We start from the raw sequence: 16,938 nt of genomic DNA, 5'->3' as shown, positions 1-16,938 counted from the left end.
AACAAATAACAACTCTTCCTTTATAAATCCCACTGTCCTGCTTCAAAATACTTGAAGCTCTTTTTCAGTTTGTGTTTAAACAGTAAAGACACGTTAAACAGACAGCACTTGGACAATTCCATACTGAATTTTCCCATGTCATCTGACGCGTATTCAGAGATCATACGTGCTTTCACGATGTTTACTTTACTATTCCTGTTTCTTACTCAAAGTGAACTCTGATTCTTTTAAATAAGTAAATTAAGTCCAGTGTAAGTAAATGGTATCGAGAATTTAACAGTGTTATAGCACTCAATTTTGCTTGACTTATTGAAAATTATTGTTGTACTGTAAGAATACGAAGTGAAACTAAAGGATTAAACAGTTACTATGATAATACTGTGTACGTAACTACATGTAAAGATAGCAGTCAATACACGTTACTGTGGTAAGGTTGTGTTCTGTGAAACTGAAGTGTAAATGGTGGCTTCACTTATTTCTGGTATTGTCACCCTGAAAGAATTATTTTGAATAACCTTTAAAACTTCGCTACATAAAACACAGAAAAATATATCGCACGTAACTACACATGCTCACAAAATTTAAAGTTCGCAATTTTCATTTTCATAATAACTGCCACCTGGTGTACGTTATTCTAACACTCCATTATAGAAAGCAAAGGAGAATGTGCACTGTAATATGACAAGCACACTACACCTACCATTTCTAATGTCGACGAGGCCTTTCGCCTAAAACTAGGTTATGTTCTGAGATGCCACATAACAAGTAACTAAAAGATCTATTTAACATATTGTTCGAACTTGAACTCTATAGAAACGACGCCATTTTAAAGTTCTCTAAAGTGCATGTTACTGAGTTACATTCCAAATATAACTAAACCATTTTACAAAAAAATATATTTTAACGAAATCATTATTATAAAGTACATTATAATTCAAAATTTTATTTTACATACGTTTTTACTCTTTTATTTAAAAAGAAATTTCAAAAACAATCATTAAGACTTCAAAAAGTATCACAACCGTGGTTTAAAATATCAGTTTTAGAGCTATTTAAAACTTGTGCGCTGGAATGAAAGTAACAATAAAAATTCTGAGAGTACACCAAACAGAAACGCCAGAATTAAATATCACACAACAATTCTGAAACCCTTGACGGTAGCGAGGCTTAATAGCTTCTCGCTCTGGACTCAAAGTCGATTCGTTGTGAGCTCGAGGTTTACTTGCGATATGTCCGTGTGACATTTTATTCACTCTTATTGTTTTAGTCTGCCCAACGTTCTGATGGGTACCAAGTGATAGATAGGAGAGGGGGGGTTGAACTACAATGGAATGACATCACGTCCCCATCGAATCTGTCACCATTCTTATCCGCTTGTGTCAACAGAGCCAGAGTTCAACAGCGATTCCTAGTCGCAGAAGGATTTGACCTTTTCAAGAAACCTCTGTAATTATAATTGTTCGATAATTATAATTGGTTTCCTTGTTTACTTGTAACCTGTAAGTGCTAAAGTAGATTATTTCGTTATTTATAATTGTAGCTAAACAACGAATATTCCGAGTATCTAGATATAAAGCCACAAAATGTCTGAACACCTGGGACTTTATTTAGCAGTTCGAAAACTGTTTTGTGACCAACTACTGCAGGAAAACCCTGAATTACGCAGATTCTGAAAACAAAGAATTTACGTTTTAGAGGACCGAAAATATTTCAAATATTTTGAAGTTATTCAAATATTAATTTTGTTCAGGTGGAGCGCGATTAAATGTAAGTTAACAGGAGTCAATTGTGCGCAATTCACCCTTGATATTTTACCCTGTTGTCTACGAAAATAAGTCAAGCCTTTGCGTAAATGCCAGAAGGTACGAATAACAAGACACTTACTGTTTTTTGTTGTTAGAAAAAGCTAGTAAAAGATATTCATCACAGTTAGAGCTTGTAAAAGATAGTCATCACAGTTAGAGATAGTAAAATATAGACATAGCAGATTGAGATAGTAAAAGATAGTCATCACAGATTGAGATAGTAAAAGATAGTCATCACAGTTAGAGCTTGTAAAAGATAGTCATCACAGATAGAGCTAGTAAAAGATAGTCATCACAGATAGAGCTAGTAAAAGATAGTCATCACAGATTGAGATAGTAAAAGATAGTCATCACAGATTGAGATAGTAAAAGATAGTCATCACAGATAGAGCTGGTAAAAGATAGTCATCACAGATTAAGATAGTAAAAGATAGTCATCGCAGTTAGAGCTAGTAAAAGATAGTAATCGCAGATTGAGATAGTAAAAGATATTCATCACAGATAGAGCTAGTAAAAGATAGTCATCACAGATTGAGATAGTAAAAGATAGTCATCACAGTTAGAGCTTGTAAAAGATATTCATCACAGATAGAGCTAGTAAAAGATAGTCATCACAGATGGAGATAGTAAAAGATAGTCATCACAGATGGAGATAGTAAAAGATAGTCATCACAGATTGAGATAGTAAAAGATAGTCATCACAGATTGAGATAGTAAAAGATAGTCATCACAGATAGAGCTAGTAAAAGATAGTCATCACAGATAGAGCTAGTAAAAGATAGTCGTCACAGTTAGAGCTGGTAAAAGATAGTCATCACAGATAGAGCTAGTAAAAGATAGTCATCACAGATAGAGCTGGTAATAGATAGTCATCACAGATAGAGCTAGTAAAAGATAGTCGTCACAGTCAGAGCTAGTAAAAGATATTCATCACAGATAGAGCTAGTAAAAGATAGTCATCACAGATTAAGATAGTAAAAGATAGTCATCACAGATTGAGATAGTAAAAGATAGTCATCACAGTTAGAGCTTGTAAAAGATATTCATCACAGTTAGAGCTTGTAAAAGATATTCATCACAGATAGAGCTAGTAAAAGATAGTCATCACAGATTGAGATAGTAAAAGATAGTCATCACAGATTGAGATAGTAAAAGATAGTCATCACAGATTGAGATAGTAAAAGATAGTCATCACAGATTGAGATAGTAAAAGATAGTCATCACAGATTGAGATAGTAAAAGATAGTCATCACAGATTGAGATAGTAAAAGATAGTCATCACAGATTGAGATAGTAAAAGATAGTCATCACAGATTGAGATAGTAAAAGATAGTCATCACAGATAGAGCTAGTAAAAGATAGTCGTCACAGTTAGAGCTGGTAAAAGATAGTCATCACAGATAGAGCTAGTAAAAGATAGTCATCACAGATAGAGCTGGTAATAGATAGTCATCACAGATAGAGCTGGTAATAGATAGTCATCACAGATAGAGCTAGTAAAAGATAGTCATCACAGATAGAGCTAGTAAAAGATAGTCATCACAGTCAGAGCTAGTAAAAGATAGTCATCACAGATAGAGCTAGTAAAAGATAGTCATCACAGATAGAGCTAGTAAAAGATAGTCATCACAGATAGAGCTAGTAAAAGATAGTCATCACAGATTGAGATAGTAAAAGATAGTCATCACAGATTGAGATAGTAAAAGATAGTCATCACAGATTGAGATAGTAAAAGATAGTCATCACAGATTGAGATAGTAAAAGATAGTCATCACAGATTGAGATAGTAAAAGATAGTCATCACAGATTGAGATAGTAAAAGATAGTCATCACAGATTGAGATAGTAAAAGATAGTCATCACAGATTGAGATAGTAAAAGATAGTCATCACAGATTGAGATAGTAAAAGATAGTCATCACAGATAGAGCTAGTAAAAGATAGTCATCACAGTTAGAGCTGGTAAAAGATAGTCATCACAGATAGAGCTAGTAAAAGATAGTCATCACAGATAGAGCTAGTAAAAGATAGTCATCACAGATAGAGCTAGTAAAAGATAGTCATCACAGATAGAGCTGGTAATAGATAGTCATCACAGATAGAGCTAGTAAAAGATAGTCATCACAGATAGAGCTAGTAAAAGATAGTCATCACAGTCAGAGCTGGTAAAAGATAGTCATCACAGATAGAGCTAGTAAAAGATAGTCGTCACAGTTAGAGCTGGTAAAAGATAGTCATCACAGATAGAGCTAGTAAAAGATAGTCATCACAGATTGAGATAGTAAAAGATAGTCATCACAGATTGAGATAGTAAAAGATAGTCATCACAGATTGAGATAGTAAAAGATAGTCATCACAGATTGAGATAGTAAAAGATAGTCATCACAGATTGAGATAGTAAAAGATAGTCATCACAGATTGAGATAGTAAAAGATAGTCATCACAGATTGAGATAGTAAAAGATAGTCATCACAGATAGAGCTAGTAAAAGATAGTCATCACAGATTGAGATAGTAAAAGATAGTCATCACAGATTGAGATAGTAAAAGATAGTCATCACAGATAGAGCTAGTAAAAGATAGTCATCACAGATAGAGCTAGTAAAAGATAGTCGTCACAGTTAGAGCTGGTAAAAGATAGTCATCACAGATAGAGCTAGTAAAAGATAGTCATCACAGATAGAGCTGGTAATAGATAGTCATCACAGATAGAGCTAGTAAAAGATAGTCGTCACAGTCAGAGCTAGTAAAAGATATTCATCACAGATAGAGCTAGTAAAAGATAGTCATCACAGATTAAGATAGTAAAAGATAGTCATCACAGATTGAGATAGTAAAAGATAGTCATCACAGTTAGAGCTTGTAAAAGATATTCATCACAGTTAGAGCTTGTAAAAGATATTCATCACAGATAGAGCTAGTAAAAGATAGTCATCACAGATTGAGATAGTAAAAGATAGTCATCACAGATTGAGATAGTAAAAGATAGTCATCACAGATTGAGATAGTAAAAGATAGTCATCACAGATTGAGATAGTAAAAGATAGTCATCACAGATTGAGATAGTAAAAGATAGTCATCACAGATTGAGATAGTAAAAGATAGTCATCACAGATTGAGATAGTAAAAGATAGTCATCACAGATTGAGATAGTAAAAGATAGTCATCACAGATAGAGCTAGTAAAAGATAGTCGTCACAGTTAGAGCTGGTAAAAGATAGTCATCACAGATAGAGCTAGTAAAAGATAGTCATCACAGATAGAGCTGGTAATAGATAGTCATCACAGATAGAGCTGGTAATAGATAGTCATCACAGATAGAGCTAGTAAAAGATAGTCATCACAGATAGAGCTAGTAAAAGATAGTCGTCACAGTCAGAGCTAGTAAAAGATAGTCATCACAGATAGAGCTAGTAAAAGATAGTCATCACAGATAGAGCTAGTAAAAGATAGTCATCACAGATAGAGCTAGTAAAAGATAGTCATCACAGATTGAGATAGTAAAAGATAGTCATCACAGATTGAGATAGTAAAAGATAGTCATCACAGATTGAGATAGTAAAAGATAGTCATCACAGATTGAGATAGTAAAAGATAGTCATCACAGATTGAGATAGTAAAAGATAGTCATCACAGATTGAGATAGTAAAAGATAGTCATCACAGATTGAGATAGTAAAAGATAGTCATCACAGATTGAGATAGTAAAAGATAGTCATCACAGATTGAGATAGTAAAAGATAGTCATCACAGATAGAGCTAGTAAAAGATAGTCGTCACAGTTAGAGCTGGTAAAAGATAGTCATCACAGATAGAGCTAGTAAAAGATAGTCATCACAGATAGAGCTAGTAAAAGATAGTCATCACAGATAGAGCTAGTAAAAGATAGTCATCACAGATAGAGCTGGTAATAGATAGTCATCACAGATAGAGCTAGTAAAAGATAGTCGTCACAGATAGAGCTAGTAAAAGATAGTCGTCACAGTCAGAGCTGGTAAAAGATAGTCATCACAGATAGAGCTAGTAAAAGATAGTCGTCACAGTTAGAGCTGGTAAAAGATAGTCATCACAGATAGAGCTAGTAAAAGATAGTCATCACAGATTGAGATAGTAAAAGATAGTCATCACAGATTGAGATAGTAAAAGATAGTCATCACAGATTGAGATAGTAAAAGATAGTCATCACAGATTGAGATAGTAAAAGATAGTCATCACAGATTGAGATAGTAAAAGATAGTCATCACAGATTGAGATAGTAAAAGATAGTCATCACAGATTGAGATAGTAAAAGATAGTCATCACAGATAGAGCTAGTAAAAGATAGTCATCACAGATAGAGCTGGTAAAAGATAGTCGTCACAGTTAGAGCTGGTAAAAGATAGTCATCACAGATAGAGCTAGTAAAAGATAGTCATCACAGATAGAGCTAGTAAAAGATAGTCATCACAGATAGAGCTAGTAAAAGATAGTCATCACAGATAGAGCTGGTAATAGATAGTCATCACAGATAGAGCTGGTAAAAGATAGTCATCACAGATAGAGATAGTAAAAGATAGTCATCACAGATAGAGATAGTAAAAGATAGTCATCACAGATAGAGATAGTAAACGATAGTCGTCACAGTAAGAGATAGTAAAAGATAGTCGTCACAAATAATAATTCTAATGGCCTAAACTAAATTTACTTTCATACAATTGTACACAAACATTGTACGTTTTTCAGCTTTTGTCAGCCATGGGTGGCAAACAAAGGTTTTTTTTTAATCTATATCCCAAACATGAATACATTTTAACTTGTTTCTAAAATAAGAAATTTTAAGTATTACATAGGATACATTAGCAAGGGAAAATGTAAGATCTGCCCTTGAATCAGACATCTATAACATTAAACATTTCGTGATTTTTGTTTTATTAGTTTTCGTTGATTAGTCACCTGTTAAATTGTGATTTGTCATGTTTCCTGTGTTCCTGGAACTGAACCTGTTTGCACTTTCTTTTATTTCTCTTTTCGATGACTAATTTTCTTACCCGGTGATTGTGAAGTACTTCTGCTTTGGTTCCCATCAGGTTTGTCGAAAAAACATCCTAGTTATTTCACCCTATTTTTATAATTAGTATTACATGTGATAAAGGAAACCTTTAAAGTGACAGCTTGCAGCTCATAGTGCCTTTCTTGCCAGGTGGGTTAAGGCATTGAAGTCGTAACCTGAGAGTCGCGGGTTCGAATCCCCGTCGCACCAAACATGCTCGCCCCTTTTAGCCGTGGGGGCGTTATGATGTGACGGTCAATCCCACTATTCGTTGATAAAAGAGTAGCCCAAGAGTTGGCGATGAGTGGTGATGACTAGCTGCCTTCCCTCTAGTCTTACACTGCTAAATTAGGGACGGCTAGCGCAGAGAGTCCTCGTGTAGCTTTGCGCGAAATTCAAAAACAAACAATAGTGCCATTCCTGTAGTAACCCCCGAGTCACATAACTTTTCCCAGTACACAGCGCCATATCTACCTACTTAACCACTTGTCATTTATACCACGGTCATATCATTTAGCTGTAAGAAATATCTTTCATTATCATATTATTCGATAATTCCATGGCATTCAACTAAACGTATTTTGAATATATTATAATTTCTACTGGCATGTTGAGAAATTCCAATCTATTAATATGCAACTGTACTCCAACTAGTGTACTTTAGCATACCTCTACCAATGTAATTCGTTTATTAACTGGTTTTTTCAACAAAAGTGCTTCAGGAGAAACACCTCAACTAATGTAATTCCGTTATCAAAAGCTTATTTCAACAAGAACGTGTTAGTAAATGCCTCTCAACTAACATAATTCACGTTTCAAGTGTTGTTCAAAAGGAGTGCTTTACAAGAACACCTCTACTAACGTAATTCAACTACAATGTGTTTTTAACAGGAGTGCTCAAGCAAGAACACATCTACTAGCGTTATTCGTTTATCAAGTTACCCTAAACTAGAGTGTGCAATACGCGCACCTCTCCCAACACAATTCGGTTATCAAGTACTTTTTTAACAAGTGTTACAGTAACGGCACTTTTACTGGCGTTGTTCGATTATAATGTGTACTTCAACAAAGGTAAGAGCACCTCATATAACGTAATTCATGACTCGTGACCCGTTACTGCAAAAAAAAAAAAAAAAACGAGTTCTAAACTTTTGGGTCGTGTGTGAGCTAAAAAAAAAGTGGTAGTGAAGAACAGCCCAAGAGTTGATGGTAGGACAAGAACAGCCCAAGAGTTCTTCGGTTGGGCAAGAACAGCCCAAGAGTTGATGGTAGGACAAGAACAGCCCAAGAGTTGATGGTAGGACAAGAACAGCCCAAGAGTTGATGGTAGGACAAGAACAGCTCAAGAGTTGATGGTAGGACAAGAACAGCCCAAGAGTTGATGGTAGGACAAGAACAGCCCAAAAGTTGATGGCAGGTATTGTTGATTAACTGTCTTAATTGTAATGTGTTAGTTAAAATGTAGGGACAGCAACATGCAGGTAACCATTGTATATCTGTGCATGAAATTTTTAAACAAAGCTTTGGATCTTACTTACCAAAAACACCAAAGATGATTTATTGTCACAGTATATTCACTTCGCTGTGAAGTGAATGCACTTATAACTTTGAAAGACCTACATATCTACCAAATTCGTTTAATTTCGCCAAATGCAGCTACTTATTATTTAGGCTTAACCATTTATGCCTGATTTGCATTGGCTGTATTTTTTTTTTCCTTTTGACATCGTATAGCACGTGATGTAATCACGTGACTCGTGCATGATCCCTTACTGTCGTATGTTATCCAACTGTCATGCACACAAGTACGTGATAACAACGTCATCAACGTTATAAACGTCCGTCGTGGTTGAGTTTAACAATATTAGTTGGTGAGAAATTTCTAACGATATATTTCAATGTTTGTTTCACTCGTAAGTTATAATAAAATAAAAAGACCAAAAAATATCATCATAAGTCATTGCTCAAAAACATGAAACGTTATAAAACAATCTGTGTTTTAATGTGTTGTTTTTATTATAACCTCTCTCAGTATCAGACACCATCCAACGTAACAAACTTCCACTGACATTTGGTATATTATTCCATATTGTATTCAAGAAGTTAAAGAATAATGCACGCTTGTTCATAAGAGTTAATTCTTTTCCAAAGTGACATATCCATAATTTCATTTTTATCCAACTCCAACAGATTCTATTTACATCGATTTTGAGACATAATAAAGATAGAATCCTGAATTAAAGACCTCACTGGTGCTTAGCCTAAATGGCCCTTTGAGTAAACAAAAACAGACAACTAAATCTACTTTTCCTTTTTTTTTTAATTACATTAAATGTAAGAAACTCGATTTTTGTCAAGAAACTTGGGAACTAGCCAAACTTTCTAAAATCGCATGATAATTTTCTTGGCTAAAAAAATACAACCATTTTAGAAAATAAATTCTCCCTAAAGGATTTCGTTTTTTTTTCTTGCATGGCATGTAATCTATTTATAACACTAACTAGACGGCGATCAACCAGTTTTTCTCTAGGGTGGGCAAAGGATAGACATTGGTTTAATCAGAATATTTTCTTTTGTAATTGACTATATTATTGCTATCCTGTATAATTCTCATGTCTATGACGTTGATATATCTGTAATTAAATTCATTTTTTTTAGAAACGAATATAGACATTTACATGATTGCAAATTAACCAACTTCTGTGTGTGTTTGTGTGTATTCTTCTTGTAGCAAAGCCACATCGAGTTATCTACCGTGTCCACCGAAGGGAATCGAACCCCTGATTATAACGTTGCAAATCCGTATACTTACCGCTGTCCCAGCGCTAACCAGCTTCTGCCAGTTCCGTGCATTGATGGTTTTCAATACAATACTGAATAATCAAAATATTTTAGAAGTAAGAAACGAAAGTATTTATTTTTTTCTAAATCTAATATCCATATTAAAGTAACGGTTATCTTCTTTCTTTAATTATAATGGGCTGGATGTGGCCTAGTGGTTGGTGCAATCAGACTATGACTCCACGAGTTTATGACTCCGCAAACAAACTTGGGTTTGGGTGCTCTACGAGAGTGACAGTGAAATAATTCTGATAAGAGTAGCCCAAGAGTTGGCGGTGGGTGTTAATAAGTAGTTAACTACCACTTTAGTCCATCGCTTCAGAATCAGCGACGGCTATGCATAGATAGCCATTGCGTGGTTTTGCACGAAATTAAAAAAAAAAAAAATCACAGTATGCAGTTTAAATAATATTGATAATAAAACATAGATATCGGTTTAATCTCTCAGGACTATTTTCTATCGCGTTATATGTTTACGAAAATGAGAACGAGTTTGGTCTGTTTTGAAATTCGCGCAAAGCTACACGGAAAATACCTATGCTAGTCGTTCCTAATTCAGCAGTGACAGACGAATTGTATGATTGACCGTCACATTATAACGCTCTCGTGGCTGAAATGGAGATCATGTTTGACGATGGAGATTCAAACCTACGACCTATAGATTGACAGTCGGGTGCCCTAACCACAGGGCCATGCCAAACCCCAGAAAAGACAATATCGTTCTTATGCATTTCTCGTTATTCCTAGCGACCTCTGGCGTTAGTTTAAAATACAAATTTCCAATATATTATCAGCTATATACAAATTATATATGTAAAAAGCTCTAAAAACAACAAAAATATATATTTCCCAACTTACGTAAGGTCTATTGTGCACTCTCTTTTGGCAAGTTGAAAAACTAAGAATTTTATTACGCTGGCTGTAATCACTATAATGTTCTGAAAAGTGTTTAGGAATCACTTAAAAGTCCATTTTAGTCATAGAATTATTGATGGGATATAAACTACCTTTTAAGTCCATTTTTCTGTAATTTACTTGTACCACATTGCTTGTAGGTCCATGTCTTTGTTGGTTACATTATCTCTAATAGTATATAAAACATAAAAGAAATTCAAACAAAAATATTATCAATTTTCTAATTTATCCCATTACACTCCAGCTATCCCAATGTGTTTTACATTTAAAATATGTCATAAGTTTGTTTGATTTTGAATTATGCACAAAGGTACACGAGGGCCATCTGCGCTAGCCGTCCCTAATTTAGCAGTGTAAGACTAGAGGGAAGGCAGCTAGTCATCACTACCCACCGCAAACTCTTGGGCTACTCTTTTACCAACGAATAGTGGGATTGACTCTCACATTATAACGCGCCCATGAATGACAGGGTGAGCGTGTTTGGTGGGGCGATGATTCGAACGTGCGACCCACAGATTGAGAGTCGAACGCCTTAACCCACCTGGCAGTGCCGAGCCTGTGATGAGTCAATACAAGAACTAAACGCAATCTTATGTTATCTTACCAAAAAATTATACTTCTGTATACCATAACTCTATTCTACAAATTTAAGTTCAATGAAATTTATACGTTACTCGTTACATATGACTCTACTGTCGACGTTAATCCTAACGGGAAAGTTTGTCGCCGTCAGATTTGTTACTGGTAGAAACCATTCTAAAAGGTCTAACCTGTTGTGTATTTGGTTGAAGTTAATCACAAAGCTACACAATGGGTTATCTGTGCTCTATGCACCACGGATATCGAAAGCCGGCTTCTAGCATTATAAGTCCACACAGACATGTCGCTTTGTCATTTCGGGATAATAACACCAGAGCTAACAAACAAACAAATGGCAAAAGGTAAAAACTTAACTGAAGAAACGCAACACAAGTTAGCAATTAGGTTAATTATGAAACATCAACTTCTGATAAAACATCTAATAAAAATAAACGTAATAGCATCGAAACTTAAGTTTAACATTAGTACTTAAGAAAAACACCCTAAAATAATGCACAGCACAGATAACCCCACATGTATTTTTGTGCTTAATAATAAATAAATACACGACTTAACTCGATTTATTTTTTTCCTGTATCTTAACTCGCTCTAGAAAAAAAACACATTAAATTTGAACTTGTATATTATAATCCAATTAACTCATTTCTCAGCCAATTAATCTCATTATAGCCTTGGACTATTTATTATAATGATCCGAGTCCGTTTTTTTTACAACTGGTAATAAAAACTACATTTTTTAAATATGTTAACCACAAAACTTTAGTGCATACAATAATTAAGTTACATGTCAGTGACTCAACACCTGGAAGTAACGAAAACACAGAATTACTTTAATACATCTACTTAACCATAATTCTGTAGTGCACCGCGCTAACTACAAGGATATGTTATCACACCTGACTGTGGCATACCAATCACAATATGTTATTAATGCTTGTACAAAAACATACCTGTTACACCTCACACCTACACTATAATAACGACAGTTCTTATGCACGTGCAATATAAAAATTATGGATTTACAAGATCAAACTTTCTCTCCAGGAGCCAAAGAAAATAATTTCCTTGGAGATGCTCATCCTTAATAACTAACCTGATTCAAAACTGTTTTCGATCCCCATGGTAACAGTAGGTACCTCCAGATCACACTTAGGAGTAAAGATCATTGTCGTGTCCTCTAATCCTGCAATGGAAGACAGAGAGAGAGATACGATGTCAATTGCTGTTTGTGCCAACTCTCAAACCTGCCACTTTAGGAGGTCCGCGGATATATAATTATCATATACAACTAATTAAATAATTAAAGGCGTGCAGTTCACCAGAATCTCTAATATGCATCTGGCGACCAGCGATAATAACTAATCGAAGTAAAACATCAGTGCTGAAAAATATGTATGTTAATCAGCTACAAATCCTTTTTTTATTTACATCAGACATACCAAACTGAGCCGGGTGTGGCCTTGTGATTAATCTGTCTGGATTGGGAATCCGAGACTTCCTAGTTTGTAATTTGTTAACGCAATAATGTAATTTCTTACTTGTTTTGTATTTAAGTACAAAACTACACAAACAGTTATCTGTGCTCTACCCACCACGGGTATCAAAACCCGGTTTACAGCAGTAAAAGTATGCAGACATAGCGCTATGCAACTGAGGAGCAATTCCTACTTTGTGGCCGTGGTTTAGTTGAAGGTCGAATCTCACTATTCTGTCAGACATGAGTAGCCTAGCAGTTGGCGATGGGTATTGCTGACTGTTTTCCATTTAGCAGTATTGTAAGTATAAGAATAAAATTAAAGAAATACTGTGGTTTTAGCGAAATTATGTATATGTCAATGGTAGGAATATAAAAATACAAAAGAAAATATTATGGAAGTTGATATTAAAGGTAATACTGTGAAAATGAACAGAAAACAGGGGGAATGTTATACAAACTGAAATTCATGTTCAAGATACGAACATAAAGTGATTATGAAGGTAATGGTGTGGGTGTAATTAGTGACTGGAGGTGTTGTTGATGGTATGAACACAAAAATATGATAATATTTAAGATTAACAAGAAACAAACATTTTTTACAGATACCAGCAAAAACTATAATTTGAGATACTGATATAAAGACAACTAAAAAATAGAATAAAGAGAGTCAGTAGGGACTGAACGTGGTTTTTACTGAATAGTTTATTCTTCATGCTGATGATTGTTGTTCTTGAAGTCAGGCTGAAGTTGAAGACTTATGATTATTGCCATTTGTTACGTAGTGACAAATCATAAAAGAAAAATAATGAAAGCTACAAATAAACGTATGGTCATGCTAAAAGTTCAGCACATGAAGAAAAATTGTTTGTTTGTTTTTGAATTTCGCGTAAAGCTACACGAGGGATATCTGCGGTAACCGTCCCTTAGTTAGCAGTGTAAGACTAGAGGGAAAGCAGCTAGTCATCACCATCCACCACCAACTCTTGGGCTACTCTTTTACCAACGAATAGTGGGATTGACCGTCACTTATAACGCCTCCACGGCTCAAAGGGCGAGCATGTTTGGTATGACGGGGATTAGAACCCGCAACCCCGAGATTACGAGTCAAGTGCCTTAACTACCTGGCCATGCCAAGCCCGAAGAAAGATAGTAGAAACATAAATTGAAACTAATACACAACAGGAAATACAATACAATAAATTTAAAAAACGAAATACAGAACTCGAGAATAACGATTTAGAATATGAAGTGACGAATGTGTGTGTGTGTTGTTTTTTTTGTAGTAAAGCCACAGCGGGCTATCTGCTGAGTCCACCGAAAGGAATCAAACCCCCTGAATTTAACATTGTAAATCCGTAGACTTACTGCTGTACTAGCGAGGGTCTGAAGGTAGGAGAGATGAAAAAAATAACTAATTGTTTTCATACGATCTTTGACTTGTTACCATTAACGTTATCAGAGCGATTGTAAAAGATAATTTCAGCATGATTTTTTTTTTAAAGATACATCAGAGAAATCATACCAGGACTTCGTTCTTTTATCGTGTCGTTCTCCATGACCTCAATGGGAAATAACATGTTAGTCACTCTGACCAGCCAATAAATTATATGCTAGTGCTTCCAGTTTTCTTGAAACACAGTTCTGGAGTAAACCACCGAACCATCACTCTTTACCTTTGATGTATTTTAGGGTTAACGATAACAACATGTTTGTTATTTTAAATTTTTCCTCTTAAAAGAGAAATTTTGATCTTTTAAGCCTACTGAAAGAATGATTACGTCACGGAAGAACAGATAGGTATCGTCAGACATAAGATAAATGCTGAATATTTTACGAGATACATATAATTATTGTTGAACTGACGAAGGTTTAATTGCATCACAAAAGAACGCGTTAGTGTTGTTGGTATGAAGATTGTTTGTTCGTTTGTTTTTTAATTTCGCGCAAAGCTACTCGAGGACTATCTGCGCTAGCTATCTCTAATTTAGCAGTGTAAGACTAAAGGAAAGGCAGCTAGTCATCACCACCCACCGCCAACTCTTGGGCTACTCTTTTCCCAACGAATAGTGAGATTGACCGTCACATTATAACGCACCCACAGCTGATAGGGCGAGTATGTTTGGCGCGACGGGGATGCGAACCTGCGACCCTCAGATTACGAGTCGCATGCCTTAGCCCACCTGGCCATGCCGGGACTGGTATGAAGAAATAACCAATTATTGATTCACAAGAAGTACAATTTGCGCGAGAATAGAACAGGTTACTGTTGTTGGAATGAAAGAAATAAAGGAAAGAATAGACATATGTTAAATATTATGATTTTAAAACTATGGCCAGGTGAGTTTTACAAACTTACCCTCTGTTGAAGTTGGTCTTGCGTGTTTTATTAACACATTGAAAATAACAATTTCTGCAATATTCAGTACGAAATTATGTCATAAAGGTAAGATCCGCTTTTATCTCCAATCGAAAATTATGCTCACTTCCTTAACTTCTTGTTAGAGTTGTTGTTTCTGAATGAATTGAACCCATACAAATTCAGAACTTGTTTGATTTTTATAAACGCTATGTAACTTAAGAAAAATTCTCAACTTTCACATTGATTCTCTAATCAGCAGTGAAACATGAAACTTTAACAAAACATTAATTCTGTAGTTTAAGGTGACGCATGACAAACAGAATTTTCCAAAATAATTTTTCTCCTAAACAACTAACTATTCCTAAACTGAAAACAATAAATTGTCTATTATTATTACTGAAAGATGCGTAGTTTCATTATATTTTAAAGTGTATTTTCCATATTATTTACTTCTGTAAACAACAGAAGTAATGAAACAGCTAGGTTTTCACCGCGGCGTTGTCTTCTGGTTGGTTGCAGGCGACGAGTAATACACGCACCGTTTGGGAACAGTTAGAGATGCTAACGTAATTACCGTGTTTGTCCCATACACCCGCTGTTAGCATCAGACATATCACGCAGAGAAGACTAAACTATAGTTGAATCTGTATAGGAGGGAGGGAGGGGAGAGAAAAGTGTTTTTAAACCAAAGAATTGTGGTAGTTTCTAACATTGACTTTCTTACCCACCCACTACCATCCATTTTATTGCATCGAATTTCTTGGGCCACTGACTCGACCCAATAGCCGTCAATATGCTCCCAAATATCCCACTTCTTTAACTTCACAACGATCCCACACGGTTGGTTTGGGGTTCCCAGTTGCTACAAGGACTTGTTATCTTACCATGGAGGCACCGTGGGGTCCATAATCCATTTTGTAGTCCAGTGTTTCTAGCTGAACATCTTAATTTATTTCTCAAAACTTTTCCACAACTGAGACGGGATTAAGGGAGCTTCGTTTGCTGAACAGAAAATAGCGACGGTAAGCTCGAGTCCCTCGTGGATTGACGTGAGCTCTCGTGTTGAACGACTTTTCTTATCCGCGTATAAATTGACTGTTTTCAAAGCACGGCTAGGAAATTGCAGCTAAAGGGACGTCGTTTTGAGAGCTGCTAGAAAATGATAGGATTACTTGAACTTAAGATGAATGTATATAAACAAACGAAGATTGACCGGATCAGGAAAAATGTTAAAGTTCGGAGAATTTGTGTTAACTTGATTATTTACAGGTTAGATACGAGTCGTCGTTTGTGGTAGGTATTCGTTAAGTAAATTTTAATAGATTCAAATTGCACCCGTCTTTCAGATTACTCTTTCACGTAGTTTCCTGGAGAGAGATTCAATGTTTGATTTATATTAGAACATCACTTTTCATTACGGTATGAAATTCAAACTTAATTAATCAACATAAAAAAGTGAACAATGTGCCCGTTTCTTTCGCCTGTCCCTGGGGGAAAATTGATTTATCAAGTATTTCTTCTGGCTTCGTTGAGGTAGTCGTCGTGGGATTTCAGTTGCCATGGTAACGTTCAAACCTCACTAAGCATGCAAATTACATTCACAATCTCCCGGGGGGGGGGGAGATAAAAACCATCGTATACAGAAAAATGAAAACTACCATGGGTAAAGAAAAAAGACGCTTTCTATTACATGTACATCAAGGAATGGTACCGTAGAGTTAATTTACGTATCAGTTTTTACACTGCTATACGTCTCTCTTTTTCACACATTTTTACAAACAAGTAGTCTCTCTCTTCTATTTTTTCTCCCCACAATTTACGATCATACTCTAAGCCCCCACCCCTCCATTTCCGGGTAACTGGAATATTTGTTTTGTTGACAGTTTTTCAGTGTGAAAAGTGACAAACAGATTTAT

At 35.4% G+C, this 16,938-nt stretch overlaps 1 protein-coding gene across 1 annotated transcript in view; it reads right to left on the bottom strand.

The window, feature by feature from the left end:
* Positions 1-16,938, bottom strand: part of LOC143250994 (uncharacterized) — a 91,132-nt gene that overhangs the window by 53,592 nt on the left and 20,602 nt on the right. The window contains exon 3 of the mRNA XM_076502261.1: positions 12,280-12,369. Coding sequence (XP_076358376.1) covers positions 12,280-12,369 — 90 coding nt within the window. The remainder of the gene's footprint in view (positions 1-12,279; positions 12,370-16,938) is intronic.

Source organism: Tachypleus tridentatus, chromosome 5 (assembly GCF_004210375.1).
Source record: "Tachypleus tridentatus isolate NWPU-2018 chromosome 5, ASM421037v1, whole genome shotgun sequence".
Taxonomy (NCBI): Eukaryota; Metazoa; Arthropoda; class Merostomata; order Xiphosura; family Limulidae; genus Tachypleus; species Tachypleus tridentatus.
Note: the sequence above shows the minus strand (reverse complement) of the source record. Positions and strands in the feature narration are given on the sequence as shown.